Here is a 26420-nt window from a genome sequence, read left to right on the forward strand (position 1 = left end):
GGCACTTCTTTTTGAAGTGTTTTTTTCTTGAAATCTTTAACAAGCTTGAGATATAGTAACGTGAAGAGCAGCGTGATTTTTGTACCTGCATGGTCCAGTCCAGGCTTGATGTTAATCTTAGCCTTAAATAATCAAACTTGGAAACCTGTTCTATTGGGTCATTTCTGGCATGCAACTTGCATTTGTAGTTTTTACTTTTTGCAGGATTAAATATCATACATTTAATTTTAGAGCTGTTAAGCTCAAAGCCACGCTTTTTTCAAAATACAGCTTACTCCGTCAAAACAGTGACAGATATCCTGTCTACCGAAATATAAAACCCGTTATATCCTATGGGCACTCAAGTGTACTTTCACAGCATTCATGCACTCCAGCACTCTCCAGTACTGTTACACCCATGCATTGTGCCATTACAGCCACATATACATTCCACACACACTCTCACTCTGCTCAGTGCTGTAGCTTTTTTGTATTTTACAACAGTGTGCTTTTTACAAACACTCATTCTGCGGGCACACAAACTCACCATGTGCACGCTGCACAACACTTCTGTCTTCATGTATTATACTTCACGCATGCACACAGTTTCCCAGCACATGGTTCAACTGCTCACGCACTGCAGACCACAACATATCTCATGTAATGTATTCCTCGCAGGCATACATACTTCCAGTACATGCACTAATCACACATATACTGCACAGTACTGTTCTATCCCTGTACTCTACCCTTCTCAGGCACAAATACATCTGGCGCTACTCCTGCACTGTGCAGCACTCCACATCTACCTTATGTACGCCAACGGTGAGTTAAGCACACAGCAGAACATTTTGAAAGGTGAGTGAGCCTGTAGGCCTCACTCCACTGACATAGGGTAAAAAGGAACTGTTCACTATTACTGATCACTACAAGGTATGCTGCCTCCACTGCGCTTGGGCTGGGTAACTCCTAGCGAAGGTGGCAGTCTTGCACCACTATGAGGGTAGTACATTGGGGGCCTGTCCCGGTCCAACAAGTCTGCAGTCTTAAAGAGGCCTATGTCATGGCGCATATGCATGATTCGTGTTTACCTATGACAATAAATCATTATTAGGTATCCAGACAACAGTATAGTTTGGCACTCAAGATAGGGGTATACGTCTCCAAACATGCAGATGACTTTTCCGTCCAACGCAGAATATTCAAGAACTACTTCTCATGCTAGTTATTACACGTGGGATGAACTAGAAGCAGCCCACATCTAATTCTTCAAGTGTGCTTGCTGCTGCTACATTAAAACAGTGAAAACAATTGTGGAAAAAACCCTAAAGCTGCAGCTAGCACACATTAATAAGAAAATATTCTGTAAGTGTTAGATAATAAGATTGTTAAAATATTAATGACTCATACATTTTAATGGTAAAAATGTCACACATCACCTGTGTTTGGTACATTTCTAGAAATAGAAGAACTTCTAAGAAAGCTGAAAAGTGGAAGCAGCTGTGAAGAAAACGGGCATGTGCACAGTTCCAGGAGGAAACGGAGGCATCTCGTCCTGCCAAATAATCAAGCTTCACCAAGGCAGAGTAATAAGCACAATTCTACTAATGTACATGAAGAACAGACTTCCGACTGGGAGCAGGTTGGTCATTGTTTCATATTATACATTTAGACATGCTAATGAGAGCAAGGAATGTGTCAAACTCAATGGTGCCCACACATTTGCAATCCAAATTCTACTGATAAGCTTGTAAAGTTGTAATAATGTCTTTCCTAATGAATGAGGGGATTCTTTTTGCTGTCGAGTCACAGAGGGAAGCTGGAGCAATCTGTCTCCTCCAGGGCCATCTGTTGCAATTCTGACAAGTGAGTTGTTGAAAGCTCTAATCTCTGTATTTCACAAGGCCAGTGGCGTAACAAAACGTGACCCCCCCCCCTACCCCGCAAAATACATGGAGGAGGCCCCCCCACTCTCCGGACCCAGTCAGGACTTCTCATGCAGGCCCGGGCTTGGAACCCAAGCAGCTCTGTCAAATGTTATCAGACCAGCGCCCATACAGTGCTTGGGAAGAAAAACGTCAGAATTGGTGCATTCCCTAACACATTTTTCATTCTATATTCAATTGTATTAGCTTTTAAAGGATAGTAAATGAAGACCTTTTGGTGCACCTTATGCACAGCAGCTCATCTTACAAAACAACTCATCTTACAAAGCAACATTCTGGATTCCCACGCCTAACCAGTGTGAAAGCGGCCAATAATACACCAGACGCTTCGTTCGCATAGCCTTAAGTGGTTTATTAGGATACGTGGTAAACTGACGACCTCAGCCACAGCCTCAGCCTCTCTCCAGGGTCCTCTTTACCCCGTCGCCCCGGCGCTCGCCTTGGAATGCTGGTCGCGGTGACATTCTAAGTGATGTCACCGCGAGCAGCTCCATTACACGCGGAGCCGCCGGGGGGGAAAACAAAGGTGGGAGATACCACACATCCCCCTCCCCTGCGGAATGAAAAATGGGAATAAACAGAAGAACAAAAACATACAGAAAATCACATCATAACATATTGGCCTAAATGTAGCATACAGAAAATCACATCATGACATATTGATCCAAATGTCTGGGGGGTCTGGTCACTCTCCTGCTAGACCTACCAACTGGGTGTGGGACCGGTAACGGCTTCCTAGCATTAGGACGATTGCTTCCTCCCACATCACTTTTCTCCTCCCCTTCCCTATCGGAGTCATTCCCGGGTGGGTGAAACCTCACTACTCTCCCCAGGTTCCATATTTTTCCTTCCTGAGTCTTCACAGCATTCTTGAACAGTTTTGTGATCTTAGTTGGACCACTGTATCCTGACCAACTAGCTCTACCAGTAGGTGTCCTGATCTTGATGTTATCTCCTACTTTGAACTCGGCCTCCCGCGTAGATTTGAGTCGGTCGTACCTTTCTTTCCTTTCCCTCATGGCTCCTTCTTGTTTCTCAAGGCTTTTTGTTTCTTTTGAGTGATCCGACCATCCCTTGTGCCACCCCATCCATCCTGGGGATAGCTTGGTGTTAGGTACTCTTGCCCGGAGCAACTCGAAGGGGGTGACTCCTGTCGTTTGGTGCGGGGTGAACCTGTATGCTTCCACACGCCTCCACATCTCTTCCTTCCAGCTTAAACCACTGGCTTTTGCGAGTTGGATGCTTTCCTTGAGGGTTTTATTGAAACGTTCGATCATGCCGTTGGTCTCAGGGTGATACAGGGCACACCGTTTGTGAGAGATACTTCTCCCCTCCAGGAAGTCTTCCATCTCTTTGGAACACAATTGCACCCCATTGTCTGTGAGTAGGCTGCTGGGTAGCCCTTCTCTGACAACTAACTCTTGCATGAACTCAATGACAACTTTCGTCGTGACTTCGCTCACTAGTCTCACCTCCGGCCACCTAGAATACATGTCCATGAGCACCAGAATGTACGGTGTGCGCACTTCTCCTGTCAATGGACCCACGATGTCTAGTGCCAATTCCTCCCAGGGTCCTGACGGTGGTGGCCTACATACCATTGGCGGTGTCATTTGCTTCAAAACTTTGTCACTGTTGCTGCACGGAATGCAGTCCCTAATTTTCCTTTCAATTGCAAGGTCCATGCTTGGCCACCAATAGTTCTCTCTCAGCCTTTGCTTCGTCTTGGTGATACCCATGTGGCCTTCATGGGCTATATCGACTAGGCTTTCTCTCACCGACGCAGGTGGTACTAGTCTTGTTCCCCTGAACAGGCATTCATCGACCATGGATAGCTCGTCTTTGACAACCCAGTACGGCCGCAGATTCTCCTCCTTTTTGTCTTCTTGCCTCCACCTGCCCTTTATTCTGTTGCACACCTCCTCCAAGATTTCATCTTCCTTCATAGCGTTTTTCCATGTTTCTTCTCCTATTGCCCTCTGGATAGCGCAGACATTCTCCATCTGGTGTTCGTCCGCTTCAACATCCGCCTCCTTCACTTCCTCCTCATTCACGAGTCTTGACAAGCAGTCTGCTGCAAAATTGCGTGTTCCCGGGACATACTCGACGCAGAAGGTATATTCTTGAAGACTGACCACCCACCGCCTGATCCTGCTGGAGATGGCATCTAGGCCCTTCTTGCTGAAGACTTCAACTAGCGGCTTCTGGTCAGTACGCAGCGTGAATTGTGTGCCCCACAGGAAGTCTCTGAATTTTCCTAATGCCCAGGAAACTGTCAAAGCCTCTTTTTCGATAACTGAGTAGTTGTTTTCGGACTTCTGGAGTGATCTAGAGGCGAACGCAATAGTTTCTTCACCGTCTCTGCCTATTTGTGTGAGGACTGCTCCCAGTCCTTTGGCGCTTGCATCGGTGGTGACCACTGTTGCCCGGTTGGGTATGTAGGACTTCAAGCTGGGGGCTTCTGCCAGTGCCCTCCTTACATCTTCAAACTCCCTCTGACACTCTTTACTCCAGTTGAACTCCGTCTCTTTCTTCAATAGCAACCTGATGGCAAACGTCCTTCCCGCAAGGTTCCGAATGAATTTCCCATAGAACTCTAGCATTCCCGTGAATGACTTGATTTCATCCTTGCTTGTGGGGGGCATCAAACTTACAATGGTGTTCTGGAGCTCGGCTTTAGGGCATATTCCTTCGGCTGTCACCTTGTGTCCCAAAAAGTCTAATTCTGCGCAGCCAAAAACGCACATTTCTTTTTTCAGAGTTAGACCTTGCGACCTGAACCTTCCTAGCACACGTCTCAACGTCTCATCATGTTCTTCATGGTCTTTTGCGAATATCAGCACATCGTCCTGATAACACACGACGCCAGGAATGCCTTTCAAAATGTTCCCCATGAGCCTCTGAAACACGGCAGCCGCCGAGACCAATCCAAAAGGCATCCTTTTGAACTTGTACGCGCCCATGGGTGTCACAAACACCGTGAGTTCTTGCGACTCTTCATGCAGTTTGATCCGAAAGTATGCAGAGGTGAGGTCGAGGGTGGAGAACACCTTAGCCCCTTCTAGCATGCTCATCATCTGGGTGATGTTCAGAAGAGGAAATCGATCAACCACGACCTCTCTGTTAAGCGCTCTCAGATCAATGCAGAGCCGGACCGACCCATCCTTTTTCTTAGTGGCCACAATAGGTGCCAACCATTCCGTCGCTTTCACTGGTTCGATGACCCCTGCCTTGCATAATTTCTCCAGTTCAGATTTCACCTCTTCTTGGATGGCAATTGGAAGTTTCCTGACCTTGGCCACGACTGGCTTAGCGTTTTACTTCAACTTAATCTTGAGGCAGTAGTTCTTTAAACATCCTAGTTCTTCTCTGAACACTTCTTCGAACTCAGACACTACGTCTTCTTTATGTTGCATTATCTCCTGTATCAAAATCTGGGGGTTGCTATTGGGATTGAGATATACCCCCAGCTTGCCACCTCAAAATGTTATCCCCGACTGTGGACACATACACCTTGGACACTGTTGACCTGTTCTTGTATTCTATTTTGCCCCAGAAGTACCCTTTCATGGAGATGGGGCGCCCAGCATATCCTCCTGGTCTCACATCCATTCTCCTCAGCATTATCTTTCCCTTGGACACACAGGCGAACTCCCTAGCATTAATAATTGTTATTCTAGAGCAGGAATCGAACAACGCCTCTAACTCAGTGTTTCCCACTTTTATGGTGTCTTTGGGGCTGTTGACCTCAACCTGCACTACAATTTCTTCACACACGGTGTCATTTTGGCATTTGACCTGACTTTCTCTGACCTGCACCACAATTTCATCGCAGACTATATTCGTCCTGTCTCTACTCTGTCTGTTGAACCCTTGTCCACTCTTGCAATATTGCTTAAAGTGACCTTTTTTCCCACACTTGTTACATGTGAACCTCAGGGCGGGACACTCTTTGTCATTGGCTAGATGCCCCTGCTTGCCACATCTGTAGCAGTTGCCCTTGAATGATCCACTCACTCTGTTCTCTTTCTGCTCTCTACCCGTTACTTTCTGCCCTTTGATCACAGACACGGCCTCACATTCGGTCACCACCTCACTCACCACGGGCTTATCATCTTTCCCTTTTTCTCCAGTGTCCTGCTTTATTTCCTTGACACACTGCAACATGTGCTCAACCTGTTTTGCTATGATCAACACCTCCATCAAGGGCGGATCATCCTTAAGCCATAGCTCCTCACGTACACGTTCCATTCTGCAAGCTAATACAAACTGATCGCTGATCCTTTCCTCACTTGCACCACCAAATTTACAAGTTGCAGCTAGTTTCCTCAACTCCGTTACAAAATCTTCAATAGATTCCCCCTCCTTCTGTGCCCTCTTTCCAAAATGGTACCTCTCCATTATGGTGCTTGTCTTGGGAAGGTAATGTAAATCCAATTTTTTAAGACTTACTTCTAGCTCATTGAGGCCCCTTGCTTCCTGCGTCCCTAAGTCTGGGAGGTGATCTAGAACTTCTTCCCCCTCTGCCCCTAAGTAGTATGCCAATAACGCTACCTTCCTCTCAAGTCCAAGGTTCGACCCGCACACAGTGGCATAATTCAAAAATACTTTCTTCCACTTTTTCCATTGAATACTCGGTTCCCCTGGGTTAGTCAGGAAGAAAGGCGGAGGAGTCACACTCTGCATGGTTTAGCGTAAGGAGCGCTACATTTACTAAGAATCCCAAACCACAGGAGTATTGTTATGCTGAAAGGATGGGTGAGGGACAGTGCGGGGTACAATGTCACAGAGCGCTAAGTAAACTGTAATGCAAAACACAAGGTAACAAGTTAGCCACTATTGTACAGAGTGGGGCCCGATGCTATTCTCAACCTGCTGGAAAAGTAAGGTACAGTTAATCCTACCCCACATATTTTCCCTTTATGACGTTAGTGTGAACGGTGGCGAGCATGCCAGTCCAAGGGGATATAAGTCACAATCTGGGGAATGCCTTCCCTAGAATAGCACAGGGGAATCCAGAACACACAGTGAAAGGCCCCAGTTACTTTAATTAATTCCGCAAAGGCGTCTTACACTGCTACTACTCCACAGTTCAGAATGCCACAGGCTGATGAGGCAAGTTCCACACAATTTCCAGTGTTGCACAGTACACGAAGAGGTGGCGTCAATGTCAAACGCAGCGTGGGGAAGTTTCAGAAGTCTTGGTTCATGAAAGTGTGAAAGAACAGGAGGTGGTGCGCTGCTTATGCCACCCGTCACTTCACCAACTGCAAGGAATGCAAAGATTGCCAATTGAAGAGATCACTGGCGCGCTGACGGCTTCTTGCTGGAGGTAATGCAATCATATATGGGGGGCGCGAGGTTGGCCTGTCAGAGATTACGCCTTGCTGCTACACCCTCGTACTTTAGTTCACCACTGACGTCACGGGTCATATAACGCACCTCTTGCTCCCTTCCTGGCGCTACGCAGCAAACGAGTGGGGCCTGGGTTAAAGCAGCCCACTCCCTACGCTTCCGCTCACCTCAGGATTGCCTCATGAAAGTAGGAGCCGCGCGCCTTACTTTGTCAGCTGGCTGTCAGATGCCGGTATGCACACGATGTAGCCGCCGCTTCACTTCTCTGCTCGCAGACGCCGGCAGCGACAATCACCTCACACACTGCGCCGACTCCCGCCGCGGGTTCAGCTCAACACATTCATGGATCGCGGGTGTTGACACAGCGCACCAAGGTCAGCTGGCAGGCATACCTTACTTCTGGTTGTGATGCCGACAGGAACTCTCCTTCCTCCGACCAGCAGCCGCTTACTCTCGCAATGCTTGTCACACTAGAGACTGCCTTGGATCGACACTTCTTCCCTCGATTTCGCTGTCGCCTCTATTTACGTTATATTTTCCGCACCTCCATCCGCTTCAAGGACTAAAAGTACTTCCTTCCTTCTTCTGTCACCTTTCGTTTACCCTTGCGTGTTGAGGTCGCAGGATTGAACCAGTCCTCGTCGCCAGTGTGAAAGTGGCCAATAATACACCAGACGCTTCGTTCGCATAGCCTTCAGTGGTTTATTAGGATACGTGGTAAACTGACGACCTCAGCCACAACCTCTCTCCAGGGTCCTCTTCACCCCGTCGCCCCGGCACTCGCCTTGGAATGCTGGTCACGGTGACATTCTAAGTGATGTCACCGCGAGCAGCTCCATTACACGCGGAGCCGCCGGGGGGGAAAACAAAGGTGGGAGATACCACAACCAGCCCTAAAACGACGAGGCATTCTGGAACCCAAACTTCATTAAACAAAGGTGCATTTAAAATCCAGACTTCATCTAAACCCTACCAAACTTCAAACACTAAAAAACATTCTGAAATATGGACAGGCAGTAACCATCATCCAGTTCTGTTTGGTTATTGGTTCTTCCAATTAGATGCCACTTTGAATCAGGAGATTCTGGATGTGTCTGCTACTGTCTCTGGATAGTCAGTGATTAACTCTGGCTATGTGGCTTGAATCTACATCAAGAAAGGGGGGATGTACTGAAGTGGTGTGAGACTGAATGAGTGAAGGTGCCGGGGAGCAGGACACATAGCTGGTGCGTGTGCAGGAGAGCTGCCAATGAGGCAGACTGAAGGAGGTAAACAGACATGAAGTGAGGAGACAGAGGAAGAAAATATATATGTGCAAGGGAGCTGGTATGTGAATGAATAGTTATGATTGATCTCTTTCTCTTAGCCTTTAGATTATAGAGCTCTTGTTTCTTTCTGAGACAGCAGCTACCCCTCAGTTTACACTACACTTACCAACCCATGAGAAAGCAGATTTATCCTATGGGCTATTTCGTGCTCTGATAGGTATGCTGGCCTAGTCCCTAGGTTATGGAGCGCTTCATGGTTCTAAAACAGCAATTTATCCCTCCGTTTTATAGAGTTTTAATGTGAGAAAGAAATGTTTATATTTTTATATCCCTGCATACACAAACCTTACCCATCCACATGAAAGCGCCTCACGGTCTTGTGAGGTGCGTGAAGCACAATACTGATAACCCATAGGGATGCAGAGTAATCCATTGTGATACAGATCTCTGTCAGTAATGAGAGATGCTGTGACATTAATCGCCTGCTACACTGCTCATAGTAACTTCTGAGGGTGTGGGTGGGGGGCAAAGTTGTCGGGTTACACAGCTATGGAAAATCCGCTGTGCACCACTGCTACCCCTCAGTTTACAAAACTTTCAGTAAAGTCAGTGACAGCAGAGCTCTCACCGCTATACCAAACATGGCCCCAGAGATGTCCAGTTCTCCTGTGTCCACTGCAAGACTGTCACTCACACTGGCTCTGTGCTTTCCCCATTTTGCTGCATCTGTTTAATTTCCAATTAAAAATGCAGAACTGCAGGCACAGAGCACAAGGCACCCAAAGCTAAGAAGAAAAGAAGCACACAGAGAACAGAAAACATGAATCAGAACAAGTTAAGTACTCTTCCTACCAAAATGCATCACATCCCCTTGACAAGCTTTAAAACACGAAGGAAAGCATGCTTCCTAGATACTGTACTGCAGAGTCCTGCCACCCCTATACAAATATTGTACAAGAGAGAGTGAGCTCGTGTATGACCCACCCCGGACCACAGAGAGAGTGGACTTAAGGAAACGCATTGCTTGTAGCTGGCCAGAGAAATGCAAAGAGGTTAAATCATTGAACCCTAAAGCGATCAGGCTAATCAGTAATCCCCAGCACTGCACAAGAGTGCACATGCATCCAACTAAGTAGCCTGCCACCTAGAGGTGGGCACGCAAAGAACTTAACAGGGAGAGCCGACCCAATGGTCTGGCTTGGCTCTTAGGGCTCATGCACGAGCCAAGCCCTGAACATATGTGCTATGTAAATCATATAACAAACTTCACATAAAATAAGATAAACTCTTCAAAATTGAAAAGAATGCATTTATTTGACATGTTGAAGCTTTGTCATTAATACAAAACATTATAGCACTGCACTGAGAAGTACTTATTAAAAGTGATAGTTTTTAAACGTTATCCATTAGTGTACTAAGAATGCAACATAGTTATCATGTAAATCCTGTTTGTGGCCCAGATGAGTATAGACCAACACTATTGTCTATTTAATCAGACACATTAGATATTTGTACAACTGTTATTCTGAGCTCACATATTTGAAAGTGCTTTCATACGCGTTAATTATGGGAAAGGAGTATTTGTGAAATAAAATATTTGCCTAAGATCAATCATTTCAAGTAGGGAAGCCGCAATTTATCCAGGTTTTCTTGTTTCAGTTTGTTTGAATCAGCCACGAAATGGGTAAGTGTCTTTCTGCTTCTATGTTGACGCTTTGATTTTATCTCTGTGCATTTTTCTTTATTAATAAAAGTTTCTTAAATGCCTCTTACATACAGAAGTTATGGCAAAACACAGTTTTAAGTTATCAACAAATTTAACACCAAGAAGAAGAAGCAAAGAATGAAGCGGGGAGTATAAAGGAAGGGCTAACTCAAAATATCATAAAGAAAGAAAACAACATTTAAAAAAAAAAATTATTAAAACAAAAAGGAGAAAAGAAGCAAGATTCATCCTATCCAATCCGTCATCGGGGCCCAGATTTTCCGACCCATTTCACGTCTTCTACGTCCTTTCAGTCTATACACTGCTAATTCCATGTTATATATAGCCAGCAGCCGGGCCCTCCAATTTATAAATGTGGGGGAGTCAGGACTGATCAATTGGGAGGTAATACCCGCTCTAAAAATAGACATAGCAATGAACAAAAAGCCTTCTTCAGCTTTGCTCCGCACTGCCAGATTTTGCGTCTGGTCGCCCCCCAAGATCACTAAGGTGGGTGTTAGCATCAAAGGTTTACCAGTAATCTAGACAAGAAAAGATTCAATATCTTGAATATATTTGGCCAGTTTGGAGCAGGAAAAAAACATATGGATTGGGTCAGCAGTCAAGGTACCACATCTGCTGCACGAATTCCCACGGTTACTAGACCATTTCGAGATTTTCCCGGGGGTATAATATAAATCAAAACCTGACATGTAATGTTTGGTCCTCAAACTGTCAGTTATTAAAGTCTGGTTGGCCAGCTCCAAAGAAGCTGCCAAATCAGTACCCTTTTGTCCAAAATTCCTATCCCACCTGTCATTTTGAATAATTAGGTCATCGGGCAGGTCAGAGATAAGTGTTTGATATATTAGCTCAATCCTAGATCTTTTCTCTATGATTTCCACCAAAGGAATTTTCATAAACTTGTCTACTCCTGATGTTGCAAGCTTAAGCAAGTAGCTCCTAAATTGTAAGAACTTAAAAAAATGCCTGGTAGGGAGCCCATATTTGTCTTGAAGGTCAGAAAAATAAGCAAATTGGCCCTTGGAGAAGAAATCGACGAATATATTAATTCCTAGATTGCCCAAGCTGATAGTGATCGAGTCCTGAAAAATCGAAGGCAAAAGACCATAGAACAGCAAAGGGGTGTGAGCATTGATATTTGATATGCCGGACCTTCGTCAAATTTTTTTCCAGACAGAATAAACAGATTGAATGACTTTAAATGTAATTTTCTTATAGAAACTTGGTTCAATGTTTCTGACTAATCAATTGCGAGCATCTGCCCCAAGTAGAGTCTCAAAGATTGTAGGTCTGGCGAATTCCGGCACCACTGCCTTTCCCCCAGATAATAATAGTCCCATGTGCTGTAACAGCGGCCCAATGATATAGCATTAAGGAAGGTAGACCCCAGATGCCTCTTGATCTAGGAAGTGTTAGCCATTTAGATGCCCTTCTGGCTTTATGATAGCCCCATAAGAATCTTGTACAAGCCCTTTCTGCACTAGAAATACAATGCGCTGGGAATTCGATAGGGATGGTCCTAAATAGGTATAAAAATATAGGAAATATTGACATTTTTATGACATTGGAGCGACCATGGCGTGAGAGGTGCAATCTCTCCAAAGTCTGATTCACCTCTTTAATTATTGGTACCATATTGATTTCTGGTATCTGCTCTATGGATTGTGTGATCTTCACCCCCAAATAGGCTGCTACTGAAGCTATTGGAAGCCATTTTGGTTTTGAGAAATCTGAGTGTATGACTTGGATTTTGTCAACGTTAACCCTATAACCTGAGACTACACCAAATTGCTTGGCTACATCTTAAACTGCTGGTAGAACAGGGCGAACATCCTTCGTGAAGTTGGCAACATCGTCGGCGTAGGCTAATGTTTTATAAGCCACACCATTAACAGTAGCAGCCTGAATCCGTGGATTGTTGTCCAATTTATTCAGGAAAGGGTCAATGTAAATTGAAAATAAAAGCGGAGAACAGGGGCACCCTTGATGGGTTCCTCTGCTGATAGAGAGGGAACACAACTCCTGTCCAGAAATATGGACAGAGGCCTCTGGGGAGATATATAAGGCGTGTATAGCTGTAATGAACTCCTGTGGGAATCCCTTACATTTTTAATAAAATCCATAGAAAGCTTCAGGAGACCCTGTCGAACGCCTTTTCGGCGTCCAACAGGATCATTGCCAGAGGCTGTTTGCAGACCTGGGCCCAATCAAATAATGCTATTGCTCGCCTGACATGATCTGATGTGTCACAGGCAGGTATAAAGCCATGCTGGCGAGTGGAAACCAGGGGGGCAATAACCTTTCCTAACCTGAGTGCGATGATTTTAGCATAGATTTTGCAATCAGCACAGATTAGGGAAATCAGGCGATAGGAAGAAGGACTGAGCTCTGGTTTGTCCTTCTTTCTAAAGACTACGATAGTAGTCTTGTGCCAGGAGTCAGGGGTCCGGCCATTCTGAGTAAGGGAAAACAAGGATTCGAGCTCTCCAAATAGAGTGTGCCTGAATGTTTGATAGAATTCGAGGGGGAGTGAGTCAGAACCAGCAGGCTTCCCCGCTGTCAATGAGGCTATCACTAGTTCCATCTCCTCCCTAGTTATCGGGGAGGAGAGCACACCCATCTGTTCCGGTGTGACCTTGGATGTTATGTAATCACACAGAAATTCCTCACCCGGTACAACCCCATCGTCCTCATCTGGAGAGTCTGGATAGAACTCTTGAAATACCTCCAACGGATCCCTGATCAAATATCGACAACTAAAACACCGACCTACAAAAATATTGTTGCAAAAACATCGACTACATAAATATCGTCTCCATATACTCAAACAAGAATTTACACAATTATTGAAATTTTATTATCGACACTTTTAATATCGTAAAAAAAATTATCGACTACATAAATATCGACTACTAAATTATCGACTAATCTTTAAACAACGTTACAACCAACACAAATATCAATAACACTATTATCGACTTACTGACTGCCTATTTTTTAAATACAATAAATATCGACTTTTTTCTTTAACATTAAACACACAATTCACTCAACATAAATATTATTTTATGATCTTTACATTTCAAATAAGGCTTAATTAACAGATATAAAATGAGTATATGCTTAAAAATATATAACTATTTTTTCAATACACTAATAAATATAAACATACTTATTAATTCAAATTTACTCTATTATTTTTTTTTAAAAAGCACTTCACATATATATATATTTTTATAATTATAAACAAACAATATAAAACACATACAAAACATCTAAATGTATATACTACTACTAAATGACAGAAAAAACTGACTCATAAAAAAATAACGGTTCTCAAATTCAAACCAATCAAAATGCAGAAACACTTAACTTACTACTATAAAAACAATTAGATACTTTACTAAAACTACCTTTTTTGGACCAAACTGGGAGACAAACGGTTACTTTGCTGAACAGAAGAGAATACTCACCTACAACAACTACTACAAAAGATTATACTGCAACACAAGTAAGTAAACTCCCATTTTATATACTATAAAAGTCTCAAAATACTTAGCAAAACTCCCTAAACTAAATAAATCTTCTCTCTTTTTAATTTAAACTATACATTCCTACCAACAACAGCCACAATGAAATAATGTTTTTAAAAATGATGTGGCTTATCAATATCTACACAGAATTTAACTCACAAAAAAAATATAGCTACCTAAATTTTTAAATAACGTAATATTGTATGAACTATACATATTTACAAATATAATATACAACTAAAACAAACACTTATTTTTCCAGATTCTACAAACCTCATCTACCAAATTACATCTACGCAAACTACAGCTTCTACAAAATTAAGTAAGTATACCCACTGTTTTAATTAATTAACAGAAAAGAGAAACAAATAAGTATCAAACTATATTATTATTTACTACTGTTCTCTACCACTACTACAGGAATTCGAACTTTGAAACTCCAAATATAAGAACTAAAGACATCAGAATAACTGGAAAAACAACATTGTAAGTACATTTTAAAAATTACTATTTTTACCTACACATTGAAAAAAATGTTTTACATATGTACTCAAAACACATATATATGTCTTCACAGATCTACCCAAAAATGTCAGAAGGAGCTACTTTTATAACATCTCTAAAAGGAAAAGTAATGCTCAGCTACATAGGTTATACCTACACCCAAGAAAAAGTGAAAGATAATAAAATACATTGGAAATGTTGTAAATATTATTCTACTGCATGCTATGGTAGAGCTACTACTGTAGATAATAATGTTGTAAATGTACGTGAGCATAACCACCCACCCAATGTCACTGAAGTTGAAGTACGAGAAGCATTAGAAACTCTGAGAGAAGTAAGTACAGGCTCCCAAGAAACAAGCACTACAATTCTAAAAAATGTTTTGACCAAAGTCCCAGAGCACGTAACAGGACAGTTACCCTCAATCCCCAACTTGAAAAGATTAATAGCTAAAACTAAAAGAGCATCTGACCCAATTCCCACTGCACCCCAAACTTTTGAAGAAATTAACATATATCCTGAATATACAATTACCCATAAAGAAGATACATTTTTGATGTACGATAACAAAAGCCATGACAAAAGAATTCTACTTTTTGCAACAAATAACAACTTGCAAAAACTAAAATCATGTGAAACTTGGATGATGGACGGAACTTTTAAAGTGTGTCCCAAACCTTTCTATCAACTTTACACGATCCACGGTGAATACCAGGAAACTAATATCCCCTTAATCTATACATTGCTGCCAAATAAAACAAATGCTACCTACATATAAATCTTAACAGCAATCAAAGATATGACAGATAATTAATACCCACAAAGAATCATAATTGACTTTGAAATAGCTATGATACAAGCTATTCTAAAAATATACCCACACACTGCAATACAAGGGTGTTATTATCACTACAATCAAAGCATCTGGAGACATTTACAAAAATCCACCTTAAGTGTAGAATACTCAACAAACAGCAACTTTGCTTACCAGATAAAAAAATTGATAGCATTAGCATACGTCCCAACAACAGAAGTAGCTAATTACTACAATTTATTAATTGACAGTCCTTTCTACCGTAGCAATGAAAAAAAATTAACTCCCTTCCTAGACTATTTTGAAGATACCTGGTTAGGAAGAGTACATCGTTCTGGCCACCGCAGACAACCTAAATTCCAAATTCCATGGTGGAATGTGTACGCTAGCACTATAGCCCAAAAAGCCAAAACCAACAACGCGGTAGAAGGATGGCATAATGCCTCCCAATCCACAATAGGCAGAACACAACCAACACTTCATAAACTAATCCAATGCATCAAAAAAGAACACAGCTACCAAGAGTTAAGAATAGAACAATCTCTATCTAAAATAGGACCAAAACTAAGCAAACAAACAATAAATATGTACGAATACCTCCAACAAAAAACAAGAATGTACCCAAGTATCCAAGGTCTAGAATACATAGACCTAATTGCAAAATCAATCCTTTAATACAATAAAATAGCATACCATTAAAACATAAATAGCACATACAATTTTTTTTTTTAGTTAAATTATGTGATGTAATATAAAATAGCAACTATTATCACAACACATAATATAACTAAATAAATTATAAAATCACCAATAAACACAAGCCACCCCAAAAAATAAATAAATATTTACTTACAGTTCTGTAGCTGTAGAATGTTTCCGAAATAGATGCTTCCAAAACGAATCCAACCAAAAACAATCCACATGGTCAAATCAAACCCCAAAAAATGCAAAAAATACAACTGTATAAAAATCTTCCAACGTAGCAATCCTCTGGATAACGAAACCATAAGAACCCGAAAATAAATCACGATAAAAAACGCTCCAAAATCCTGAAAAATGAGGAAATGTATATAAACAATTTCCTGTATTTAAAAAAAAAACGTGAGCAAATGCATCTGGTCACCTAAACCGGCACCTGTAAAGAAAGTAAATACAAAACCCACCCTAACCAAATAATAAACCCACAAACTCAATAAATAACATATAACACCTACTTAAATACTTACATTCATACTTAAATACAAAACATTAACAATACATTCATGTTAGACATTAACTAAGTACGCTATCACTAACTTCCTTAAATAACACGTACATTTCACATTAACCGTCAAATAAAACACATAGCAACACATATACACTAGTACTAACTAAAGAATTCATTAAAATTAACTTAAAAGTAAATAAAATGAAACTTACATTCACAAACACGAAGCAGCTCCCAACCGCGAGGTTCAGTCTTCACAAATGACCCAAACAACGATATAGATAGTCTAAACAGTTAACTTAAGAAAACAAAATGGCAGCATATTTAAAACAAAAATAGGCCAAAATCCCCATAAAAATGACTGTAAAAAAGTTTTAAAAATATGCTAATTGTTGTTACAAAATTGTTATGATTTTATAAATGTTTAAAATAAACATGAATATTGTAAAATATACATTATTTTTTTATATATAAAAATATTTAAAAAAATGAATGCATATTAAAAATATGTTGTTTTTTTTTGCAGAGTTTTATATAGCGCGAACTAGACCCGAACCGAATCAGGTATCAGAGCGCTTTACATATTTTTCCAGTTACGTTACATTTTTACGTTTTCCAGTTACTTTCATTTTAGGCACGGGGAGATTAAGTGATTTGCCCAGAATCACAGGAGGTTTTGGCGTCGTTACTGAGACTCAAACCCAGTTCCTCCAGGTCCGAGGTCGAGCGCCCTAGCCGTTAGGCCAACTCCTCTCCCCAAATTAAATGTTTCTTAAATGAAATGTTTATTTATGTATAACATACAATTGTTAGCAATTTTATGTATATATTTTTGCAAAGACCAAATATTTGTAAATTAATTAACATATTAAAAATGTTTTTCTTTAAATACATTTTAAAATGCTAATTAATAAAACATTACAATGTATATATTACAAAAAGTGCAATGTTATAAATCACTACATACAAAATAATTGTTTTTATAAAAATGTTTAAATGTTTGCATCTACAAACAAAAGTAACACAATAAAGACAATGTATTTTACAAACATTTATTGCTATTATACTTTATAAATTTACATGAATATGATATAAATAAAAAAAGTTATAAACAACTGTGTACTTGTTTTTTATTCAAATAATATTAAATATATTCTTAAATATTTCAAATTAGATAACAAAATAGTAACAACATTTGAATAACAATTATTATAATTTTTAATATTTTATAAAAATTATTTTAAAAAAACATTTCTGTATAATTATTCCAAATACTATTAAAATAAATATAGCACTATCTTCTAATTTAAATACACTAACCTAATTCCAAACTCTATATAAAAACACTGGACAATAAACCATAATAATTTACTATTCTAACTCCAAATCCAACATAACTCAGGAAAAGTGCTGGACAGTAAACCATAATAATTTACTATTCTAACTCCAAATCCAACATAACTCTGGGAAAGTGCTGGACATTAAACAATTATAATTTACTATTTTAACTCCAAATCATACAACACTCAGGGAAAGTGCTGGACATTAAACCATAATAATTTACTATTCTAACTCCAAATCATACATAACTCAGGGAAAGTGCTGGACAGTAAACCATAATAATTTACTATTCTAACTCCAAATCCAACATAACTCAGGGAAAGTGCTGGACAGTAAACCATAATAATTTACTATTCTAACTCCAAAACCAACATAACTCTGGGAAAGTGCTGGACATTAAACAATTATAATTTACTATTCTAACTCCAAAGCATACATAACTCAGGGAAAGTGCTGGACATTAAACAATTATAATTTACTATTCTAACTCCAAATCCAACATAACTCAGAGAAAGTGCTGGACAGTAAACAATTATAATTTACTATTCTAACTCCAAATCATACATAACTCAGGGAAAGTGCTGGACATTAAACCATAATAATTTACTATTCCAACTCCAAATCCAACATAACTCAGGGAAAGTGCTGGACAGTAAACCATTTTAATTTACTATTCTAACTCCAAATGCAACATATTTCTGGGAAAGTGCTGGACATTAAACAATTATAATTTACTATTCTAACTCCAAATCATACATAACTCAGGGAAAGTGCTGGACATTAAACCATAATAATTTACTATTCTAACTCCAAATACAACATAACTCAGGGAAAGTGCTGAACAGTAAACCATAATAATTTACTATTCTTGATGATTTTTCTCATGCAGAGAGCTGGTGGACGATGATGTGATCCCTTGCCACTAGGATCAGAGGTATGGGGCCGCCCTGCTAAAACCCAAAGAGACCTTCTTTAGATATAATATAATATACTAGCAAGGGAGGGTAAGACTTAGGTGCCGTTTAGCCTTCTTCCCTCTAGCATTTTAACATGCTTTCTCCCTTTGTATTTTATGGACTAGTAACTATGCTGATTACTTTGTTTCTTATAATATGTTTGCTTGTATTACCTAAGATACTGAGCTTGAGAACACTGCATTAGAAATAAACCTTTCAAATTTAAACGTGTCTTAATTTACTCCTCGTTCTGGATCGATATGTTGGTATAACGAAAGAGTGTTCATGTGTTCCACATTACCTGAGGTGTTCTAAGTCCATGTTCTGGGTTGTCTAAACATTGGGAGTTTATTAGAACCAATGAGACACTGATTGCTCGTATGGTAGGGGATTTTGGGTACTAAGGTGAGTTTTGGCACACCCTAATTCACTGAGGTTCCAAGTCTCTATGCACAGTTCTGTGTGAGAGCAGGATCCCTGCGACATGGCGCCCAACAGTTGGTGGTCTTATTACATGACACTTGAGTAGTACTTCATTCAGACCTTAACACCTTCGCTATTGTTTCCGGTTAACAGTGGTGTCGGACAAACCTACCTATAGTTATATAGGTCTATTCAAGCTTGAATCTTTCGAAACAGGTTTCCTTGAATTACTACCCAGTTGTGCTACGTAGTTTTCTTGTACCTCTTTTTTACTGTGTCGCTATGGCTAATGCCATTTTTTTCTGCAGCATAGTCGGATTGCGGTACGCAATTATTTCCAGACTTTTAATGTCCCTGTGGTGGCATGGCTGTGATCATGGTGGTGAGTGCGGAATTAGCTTACCCGTATGAAATGTTTTACTCGTGGGTGACCTTCCCGGCTGTGAATGCAAATACTAACGAATTCGACACGTACACTGCGACTGCCATGCCACAGGAATATGTTCCCTATAGGACACAGGAAGTTCCTATTAATGCTTGGCAGCACCAAGTTTGGTTTAATGGCGCTCTACCCCACTCTTTGTTAACTCTGAGGTTAGGTCCTTTGTCCATCCTAGACATGGAGCGGTTCACGTTGCAGATTTACGGCTGTTACATACAGTCGTAATTAGTGTAATTCGGTCGTTAGTGCAGTACATCACCCGCAATCTCCCAGGCGGGGCCCCGGGTGCTGCGGCGCTTCCTGCTGGACAGGGCGGAATGAAGCTCAGTCCTGTGATGGTGAACGCAGTAATGGGCAAGCGCCCCCAGAATAGGGATGATTTTCCTTTCTGGCTTGCCGAGAAGTTTGACCAGCTGGAAGAAGTATTTCCTAACACGACTCCTGGTGAAAAACACAGGATTCTGACAATTAGCATGCCAAAAGACTTGGTCCCGGAACATGGTGACTGTGAGACATGGGGTAAGACCTTTGCGGCAGTGTACACGAGGTGCTTCAGCACTCGTCAATGACTGTCCTGTTCAAGATGAGCACGGACCCGAGGCGGCGGTTGAATTGGGTATGCGCTTTTGCGGCGCTTTTGATTTAGTTTCCGATCTCGTACTTGCGAATGTCAAGGGGGATGCTGTGAACTTTCAGGTGTCTAATGATTTGCAGGCTCTACCCGATATCGACAAAACCCGACAGTCAGCAAGAATTTTTGTGGCGGCTTATAAAACTGTAGGCCGTAATAGTTTGGGACTTAAGCCTTTCTCAACAAAAGATAAAAAGAAATGCCAAGGGCAGAAGTCAGAAACTGACGAACAGCCCAAGGCTAAAAAGAAAAATTGGCCGAAGAACAAACAGAAAAAAGGTAAACAACAACAGCAGAAACAAAAGTCTTGTCCTGCGTCTCCAGTGCCTGCACCTACAGAACGTATTTATGACTTGCGCAACGATAAAATCACCTGATCGTTTTCAGGTTTCTGAACAACGCTCTCCTCGTTCTTCTCAGGAATCATCGGCCTCATCGACTGGTGGTGGAGGAGGCGGCAGAGGTCGGGGTGGCCAGCAGGGACGCGACCAGCCCCGCCCGAAAGATGGTAAAGGCAAGCAGGACGAGTCCACGCCGAAAAGACCCCAGTTTCAGAAAAAGAAAGTTGCCGCTTTAACAGCGAGATGTGCCACAGATAGTGAGAACGCAGCTTCGGAATCAGACATGGGCTCTAACCTTGCTGGACAGCGCGCCGGAGATTACCATAGTGCGAGAGGCCCTGCGTCCGCTACTGAAGGTGACAGCGACTGACCGTTATGTTGTTGTGGAGACAGCTGACACTAGAGTAGCTCCCCCTGATAGACTTCATGAAATAGTCCTTTTAGTTGAAGGTGACATACAACTTACCATAAAAGGGGTATTTTTGGAAAATCTTACAACTACCTATGACATTTTGTTAGTGGAGGCTGACTGGCCCCCACCTTTTGTGCTCCCAGCTCCGAGAGGGGGAGGAGGTGATCCACACTAGTTTCTCGCACACTGTCTCGAAGGAGCATGCGCTGAATTTTGCAGAAGAGTGGGCTAAAGCCCTTGCGCCGGCTCTGTACTGTACACACTGTGGTTGGGATACATTTTCCCCGCACCACGAAATTCCCTTGCGGTCTATGCCACAGCCTCAGCCTCAATATCCCATCAGACACGAAGCTAGGGCTTCCGTTGCGGAAATCCTTGATCAATTGTAATATCAAGGTGTAATGGAAAATTGTGTGACCAAACCAGACGCCTCGTACCGTTTGGTATTGGATTACCGGCATCTTAACTCGCATTGCCGTACCGGTGCAGTATAGAATACTCACGGCTCTGCCTTAGTTGATAGTCTTGAGTGTAAGAGGTTTAAAAAAACACTTGACATATCCAACGTTTTTTTTGCTCACCATTTGGATGGTCTAAGTTCCCAATGGACCAGTTTTACAAGCGGCGGCAAACAAAAACAGTTCAAACATTTACCAATGGGCTATAAGAATAGTCCTGGCGTGTTTGCTGCCCGCATAGTCTCTCTCTTGGAGTGAGTGGACCCAGATGCGTGTTTGTATGTGGATGATATTTATCTCACGGACGACGAACTTTGGGCGCATCTGTGTCGCGCTGACCGCATTATTTGTAGCTTTGCTGACTTCGGTTACAAATTCAACTTTGCAAAGTCTCACATTGCAGAGTACACAGTGTTGTTCCTGGGCTATGAGCTCAACAATGAAGGTTGAGGATTGGCTCCTCACTTCTTGGAGAAATGCGCACAATTGCGCGCTCCGTCAACTCTGAAAAAATTAGTTCTTGCTGGTATTTTTGAATTTCGGGTGTACTTACATTCCTGAATATGCCCAGCGTATCAAGCCTTTGTATGCGTTGATACAACCAACTTTTACCAAATCTTGCTGGCTGCCAGAACACTCAGCTATTTTGCAATCTTTGCAGGCTGATCTTCTAGAATCTAAATTCTTACTGACTCGTGATAACCACACCAACATGGTGATAAGAATAATCCCTGGGCGGTGGGTTTCACTTACCTTACTTTTAACGAAGGAGACATAGTACCTATTGCTTACAAGTCACACTTGTACACTTCAGCTGAAATGCGGGTTTCCTCTGTGGAGAAGTATTTGACAGCAGTGCAGATGGCGATTCTTAAGGAACGTGTGCTGTCACAGGGAAAACGCATGTTGGTTGTTACCCTGTATCCTGCTTTGGAGGCGGTTACGAAAGCCAGTTTACCAAATTCTAAAGCTTTGCACGCACGCTGGATACAATGGGCAGCATCATTGCCATCTCCGGATGTCACCTTTATTTTTGATGCCTCCTTACAGTCGCAGGAGTTTTTGCAATATGAGTTTGTTCATCCTGCACCTTTGGCTATGCGGTCTTTGGAGGATTTCCATTGTATCATTTACACTGATGGTTCAGCGCAAGTTGCGCATGGGTCAGAGCACGCATACGTCTCAGCTTGCGCCATTGTGGTAGGTGCCATGGTGAATGATGATTTCAAGTCCAGAGTCATGCACACGCAGACTCTAGGGGACTTCACCGCACAATTGGCAGAGCTTCGTGATCTGATGCTTGCATTGGAGTACGCTGATCCCAGTGTGACAACTCTTATTGTGAGTGATTCTAACTACTGTGTCTAGTCTTACAATGAGAACATGTTCTTTTGGATTCAGAATAATTTTCGTGATTCCAAGGGTAGCACAATAAAACATAAAATGATCTGTGTCCGAGTGGCTGAGCTTAAAGAGCAGTTGCCACTCGAGTTTGTAATTCACACTTTAGGTCATCAGCGCGTAGGAGTCCACGCTGTTGGCAATTCGTTGGCAGATGAGGCCGCGAAATCAGCAGTATCGTCATATTTAGTTGCAGCAGTTACACGGTCCAAAAGTAAGATTGATTATGATATCTTGGCAGCTTTTGCTGCGACTGAGAAGGGAAGTAAATATCCTATGGGGTTCCCTTCGAACTATTCATACCACATAAGTCCTGATAAAGTTCCTTATGTGAAAATACCTGATGTTGGCGAGAGATTGACTCCCAATGCAGATCGCAGGCACACATTGCTCACAGCGGCCCATGAAGGAGTTGCGTCTGCGCATGCGGGCGTTTCCGCTACTCTGGCTCAGTTACAACAGCGTTTCTGGTGGCGGGGACAGTACAAACAGGCGCGTGATTATGTCCTTCAATGTGACATTTGCCAGCAGATTAAGACTTCAACTGCTGCGCGTCCACCCCAGAACACAGTTGTACATTTCTAATAAACCACTAGGCTGTGTTTACTTAGATCACTGCGGTCCTTTTTCTTCTGATACTGCGTATAAGTACATCTTAGTAACAGTTGCTTCATGCACACGCTTTGTGTGGGTGTGGTCGTACCGCAGCGCTGATTCACGAACTGTCATAAGAGACTTGCGTGTCTTTGTAGGGATTTTTGCCTGTGGTACCTTCCATTCGGATCAGGGTCCGGCTTTTGCCTCTAAGGCGTATAAGGATGCCATGACTTCGTTGGGGGTCCAAGTCAAGTTTTTTTCTCCATACAGACCTAAGGGTAATAGTGTTGTGGAACGAATGAACTGAGATGTAAAGCAGTCTTTGACAGCTCGAGTTATAGGCACTGGCAGGAACTGGCAGGCCCACCTCAATAGCGTGCAGCGTGCCCTAAAAAATCTCCCTAGAAGGTCGCTGGGTGGGCGGACCCCATACAAGATGCTCTTTGGTATCAACATGTTTGTAACAGACCTTGACAGTCTAGACTCGGCGGCTGTTGCTGCCTCCTTTGACGTAGATGAACATTGCAATGTTTTACAGAATCGACAAGAGACAAGAGACAGTCTTGCAAAGTAACATTTGCCCTCCACCTCGGATGGCGTTGCAGATCCCGGTAGTTGGCTGGCTACCCCAAGTTGGAGAACTGTTTCGGGAGAAGATCGAGAACAAGAAAGAATTTAGTCCCTCTTATCGAGCTCCAGTTCCAGTGCTTGGTGTGAAGGGCACAAGAACAGTCATTTCGCCACCACTTCCAGGTCATAAGGAAAAGAGGTATATCTCCATTGACAATGTCAAGATACATAGGGCCTTATTTATGAAAAGTGACGCATCGCTGCGTGAAAACAGCGATGCGTCACCTTTCATTGCGCACTCCTTGCGACACCAATGATGCGTCATATTTAATGTATGACGCATCATGTCGCAAGGAGTTACAGATACGTCAGTATTTCTGACGTATCTGTAAGCGCAAAAGTGACGCATTGCTGGAGTGTGTCACAAAAGTGACGCAACTCCAGCAATGCGTCCTTTCTCATGGGGAAAGCCCCATGTGAAAGGGCTTGCGTCAGTCTTACGCCTGCTCCGAGGCAGGCGCAAGATTTTGACGCAACAGCGTCCTAAAAATGACGCAGTGAAATCTCATAGATTGCACTGCGTCACTATTACGAGGCTTTTTGCGGGGGAACGCCCCCTCTGCATACATTTTACCTGACGCAGGTATAATGTGGCGCAGGGGTTTAAAAAGTGACGCATCCACCTAGATGCGTCACTTTTTAAATATGGCGCAACAAGGCGCATGTTTTACGCCCCCGATGCGTCACAAAAAGTGACGCATCAGCAGCGCCAAACTGACGCAAGGCCTCATAAATGAGGCCCATAGAGTGGGCGATTCTTCTTAGTATGACACCGGCGGTCTCATGTGCTTCGATTTTGAGAAATTCTGTTTTGGCCCCGGCTTCCTATCCAGTGCCTGAGGTTGCCTTTGAGATGCCTGCAATTTCTAGTCCTTTATTGAGTACACTGCCTGGTACTCAACTTGATGAAACTGACTACACTTACCCAACTGACTTATCGATGCCTGATTTACAAACTCGCTTGGCCACGGAATGCAGATTTTCATTTGACTCTGTTTCACACACATCCAAAAAGCCTTCGAGAATTACAGTTTATGCAAGACTGTTTAAAAAACATTTTTGATTCTCCCGTGGACCTATATTTGGCTAGTGCTTTTTTCGATTTACCTTTTTATGTCAATTGGTTTTGTGTTTTATTTTTTCCGTCTCGTCAATGGACACTATGTCGAGGAGAGAACATGCATTCGACATATCAATGGAACATTGGCACCCTATTCCTCATCACACAGACTGAAGAGAGACTTGGCTTTTGTTAACATCACTGCTTGGCCTGTCCAAGATGGGATTGTATGGGATGCTATTAAATTTCAAATCCATGGACCCACTGAGGTTATAAATGTCCCTAATGTGCTTAGAGTTAACATGGGGATGCAGTTAAAAAAATATACGTTCTGATGATTGGGATGTTCAGACCGTAGAAGCGTTGTTTTCTGATTTTAAATATTATGCTGTCTTTGATGCTGAAGATTTCAATTTAGAATATGTTAATTACGGTGATTTATTTTGTTACCAACATTTTGGCAATCACTACCTGCATTAAAATAATACCAGGAGGAACACTGTAAATTATACACATTAGGAACATTGTCCAGCTCCTATACTTACCCCAGAGCCGTGGTCACCTAACACGGGAAAAAACATCCTCCTTCATGGAGGACTGATCAATGCCAGATCTATGTGCAAAAATGGGGCGCATATTTATGATTTAATCACAGAGACTGATCTCGATATGCTTTTCATGACAGAAACATGGCTTAAAGCCTGGTGTAACCCGGTAATCGCCCTAACAGTTCCTCAAGGCTATCTTATTCAGAGGGTGGACAGACAGGAACAGAGAGGGGGTGGTCTCGCCATCATTTACCGGAGATCTATCAAATGCACCATGCTTGAACTCTCGGACATTAAGGGGGCAGAAAGCATGGGCTTCTGCATCCAGATAAATGAGGAGACTACCTTTTCAGGAGCTTTAATTTATCGCCCACCAGGATCACAGAATGACTTCCTGGAAAGTCTTGGGGAAGCACTCAGCAACCTCACTCTCAAGTTTGCTAATTTTACATTACTATGCGACTTAAATCTCCACCTTGACGAGGCCGAGGACCCCAACGCAGCATGGCTGAGAGATCTAACTAGTGTCCTCGGACTTACAATACTGACTAAAGAACCTACACACAATGCGGGGCACATCTTAGACTGCATCTGCACCAATACTAAGTTTATGAAAGTTGATTCCCCTCGTATCCAGACCTGGACTGACCATTTACTGGTCCCCTTTAAACTGACTGTAGAAAGGAAAAGGATCAAAACTGACCATATGAAAATTGAAGTCCATACAAAGAAAGACTGGAAAATGATTAGGGATACTCCCAACCTGTACCAAATTGCCGAGGAAAGCAAAACCCTTTGACTGGCAACACGGAGACAGATTATAATAGTTTCTGTAAATGGGTCAC

The 26420-nt window shown here is 42.1% G+C and overlaps 1 protein-coding gene across 1 annotated transcript in view; it reads left to right on the plus strand.

Annotated features, from left to right (window-relative positions):
- The window catches only part of SLC39A12 (solute carrier family 39 member 12), a 402419-nt gene that overhangs the window by 112026 nt on the left and 263973 nt on the right, over positions 1-26420 (plus strand). The window contains exon 5 of the mRNA XM_078664420.1: positions 1440-1621. Coding sequence (XP_078520546.1) covers positions 1440-1621 — 182 coding nt within the window. The remainder of the gene's footprint in view (positions 1-1439; positions 1622-26420) is intronic.

Source organism: Lissotriton helveticus, chromosome 10, assembly GCF_964261635.1.
Source record: "Lissotriton helveticus chromosome 10, aLisHel1.1, whole genome shotgun sequence".
NCBI classification, from domain to species: domain Eukaryota; kingdom Metazoa; phylum Chordata; class Amphibia; order Caudata; family Salamandridae; genus Lissotriton; species Lissotriton helveticus.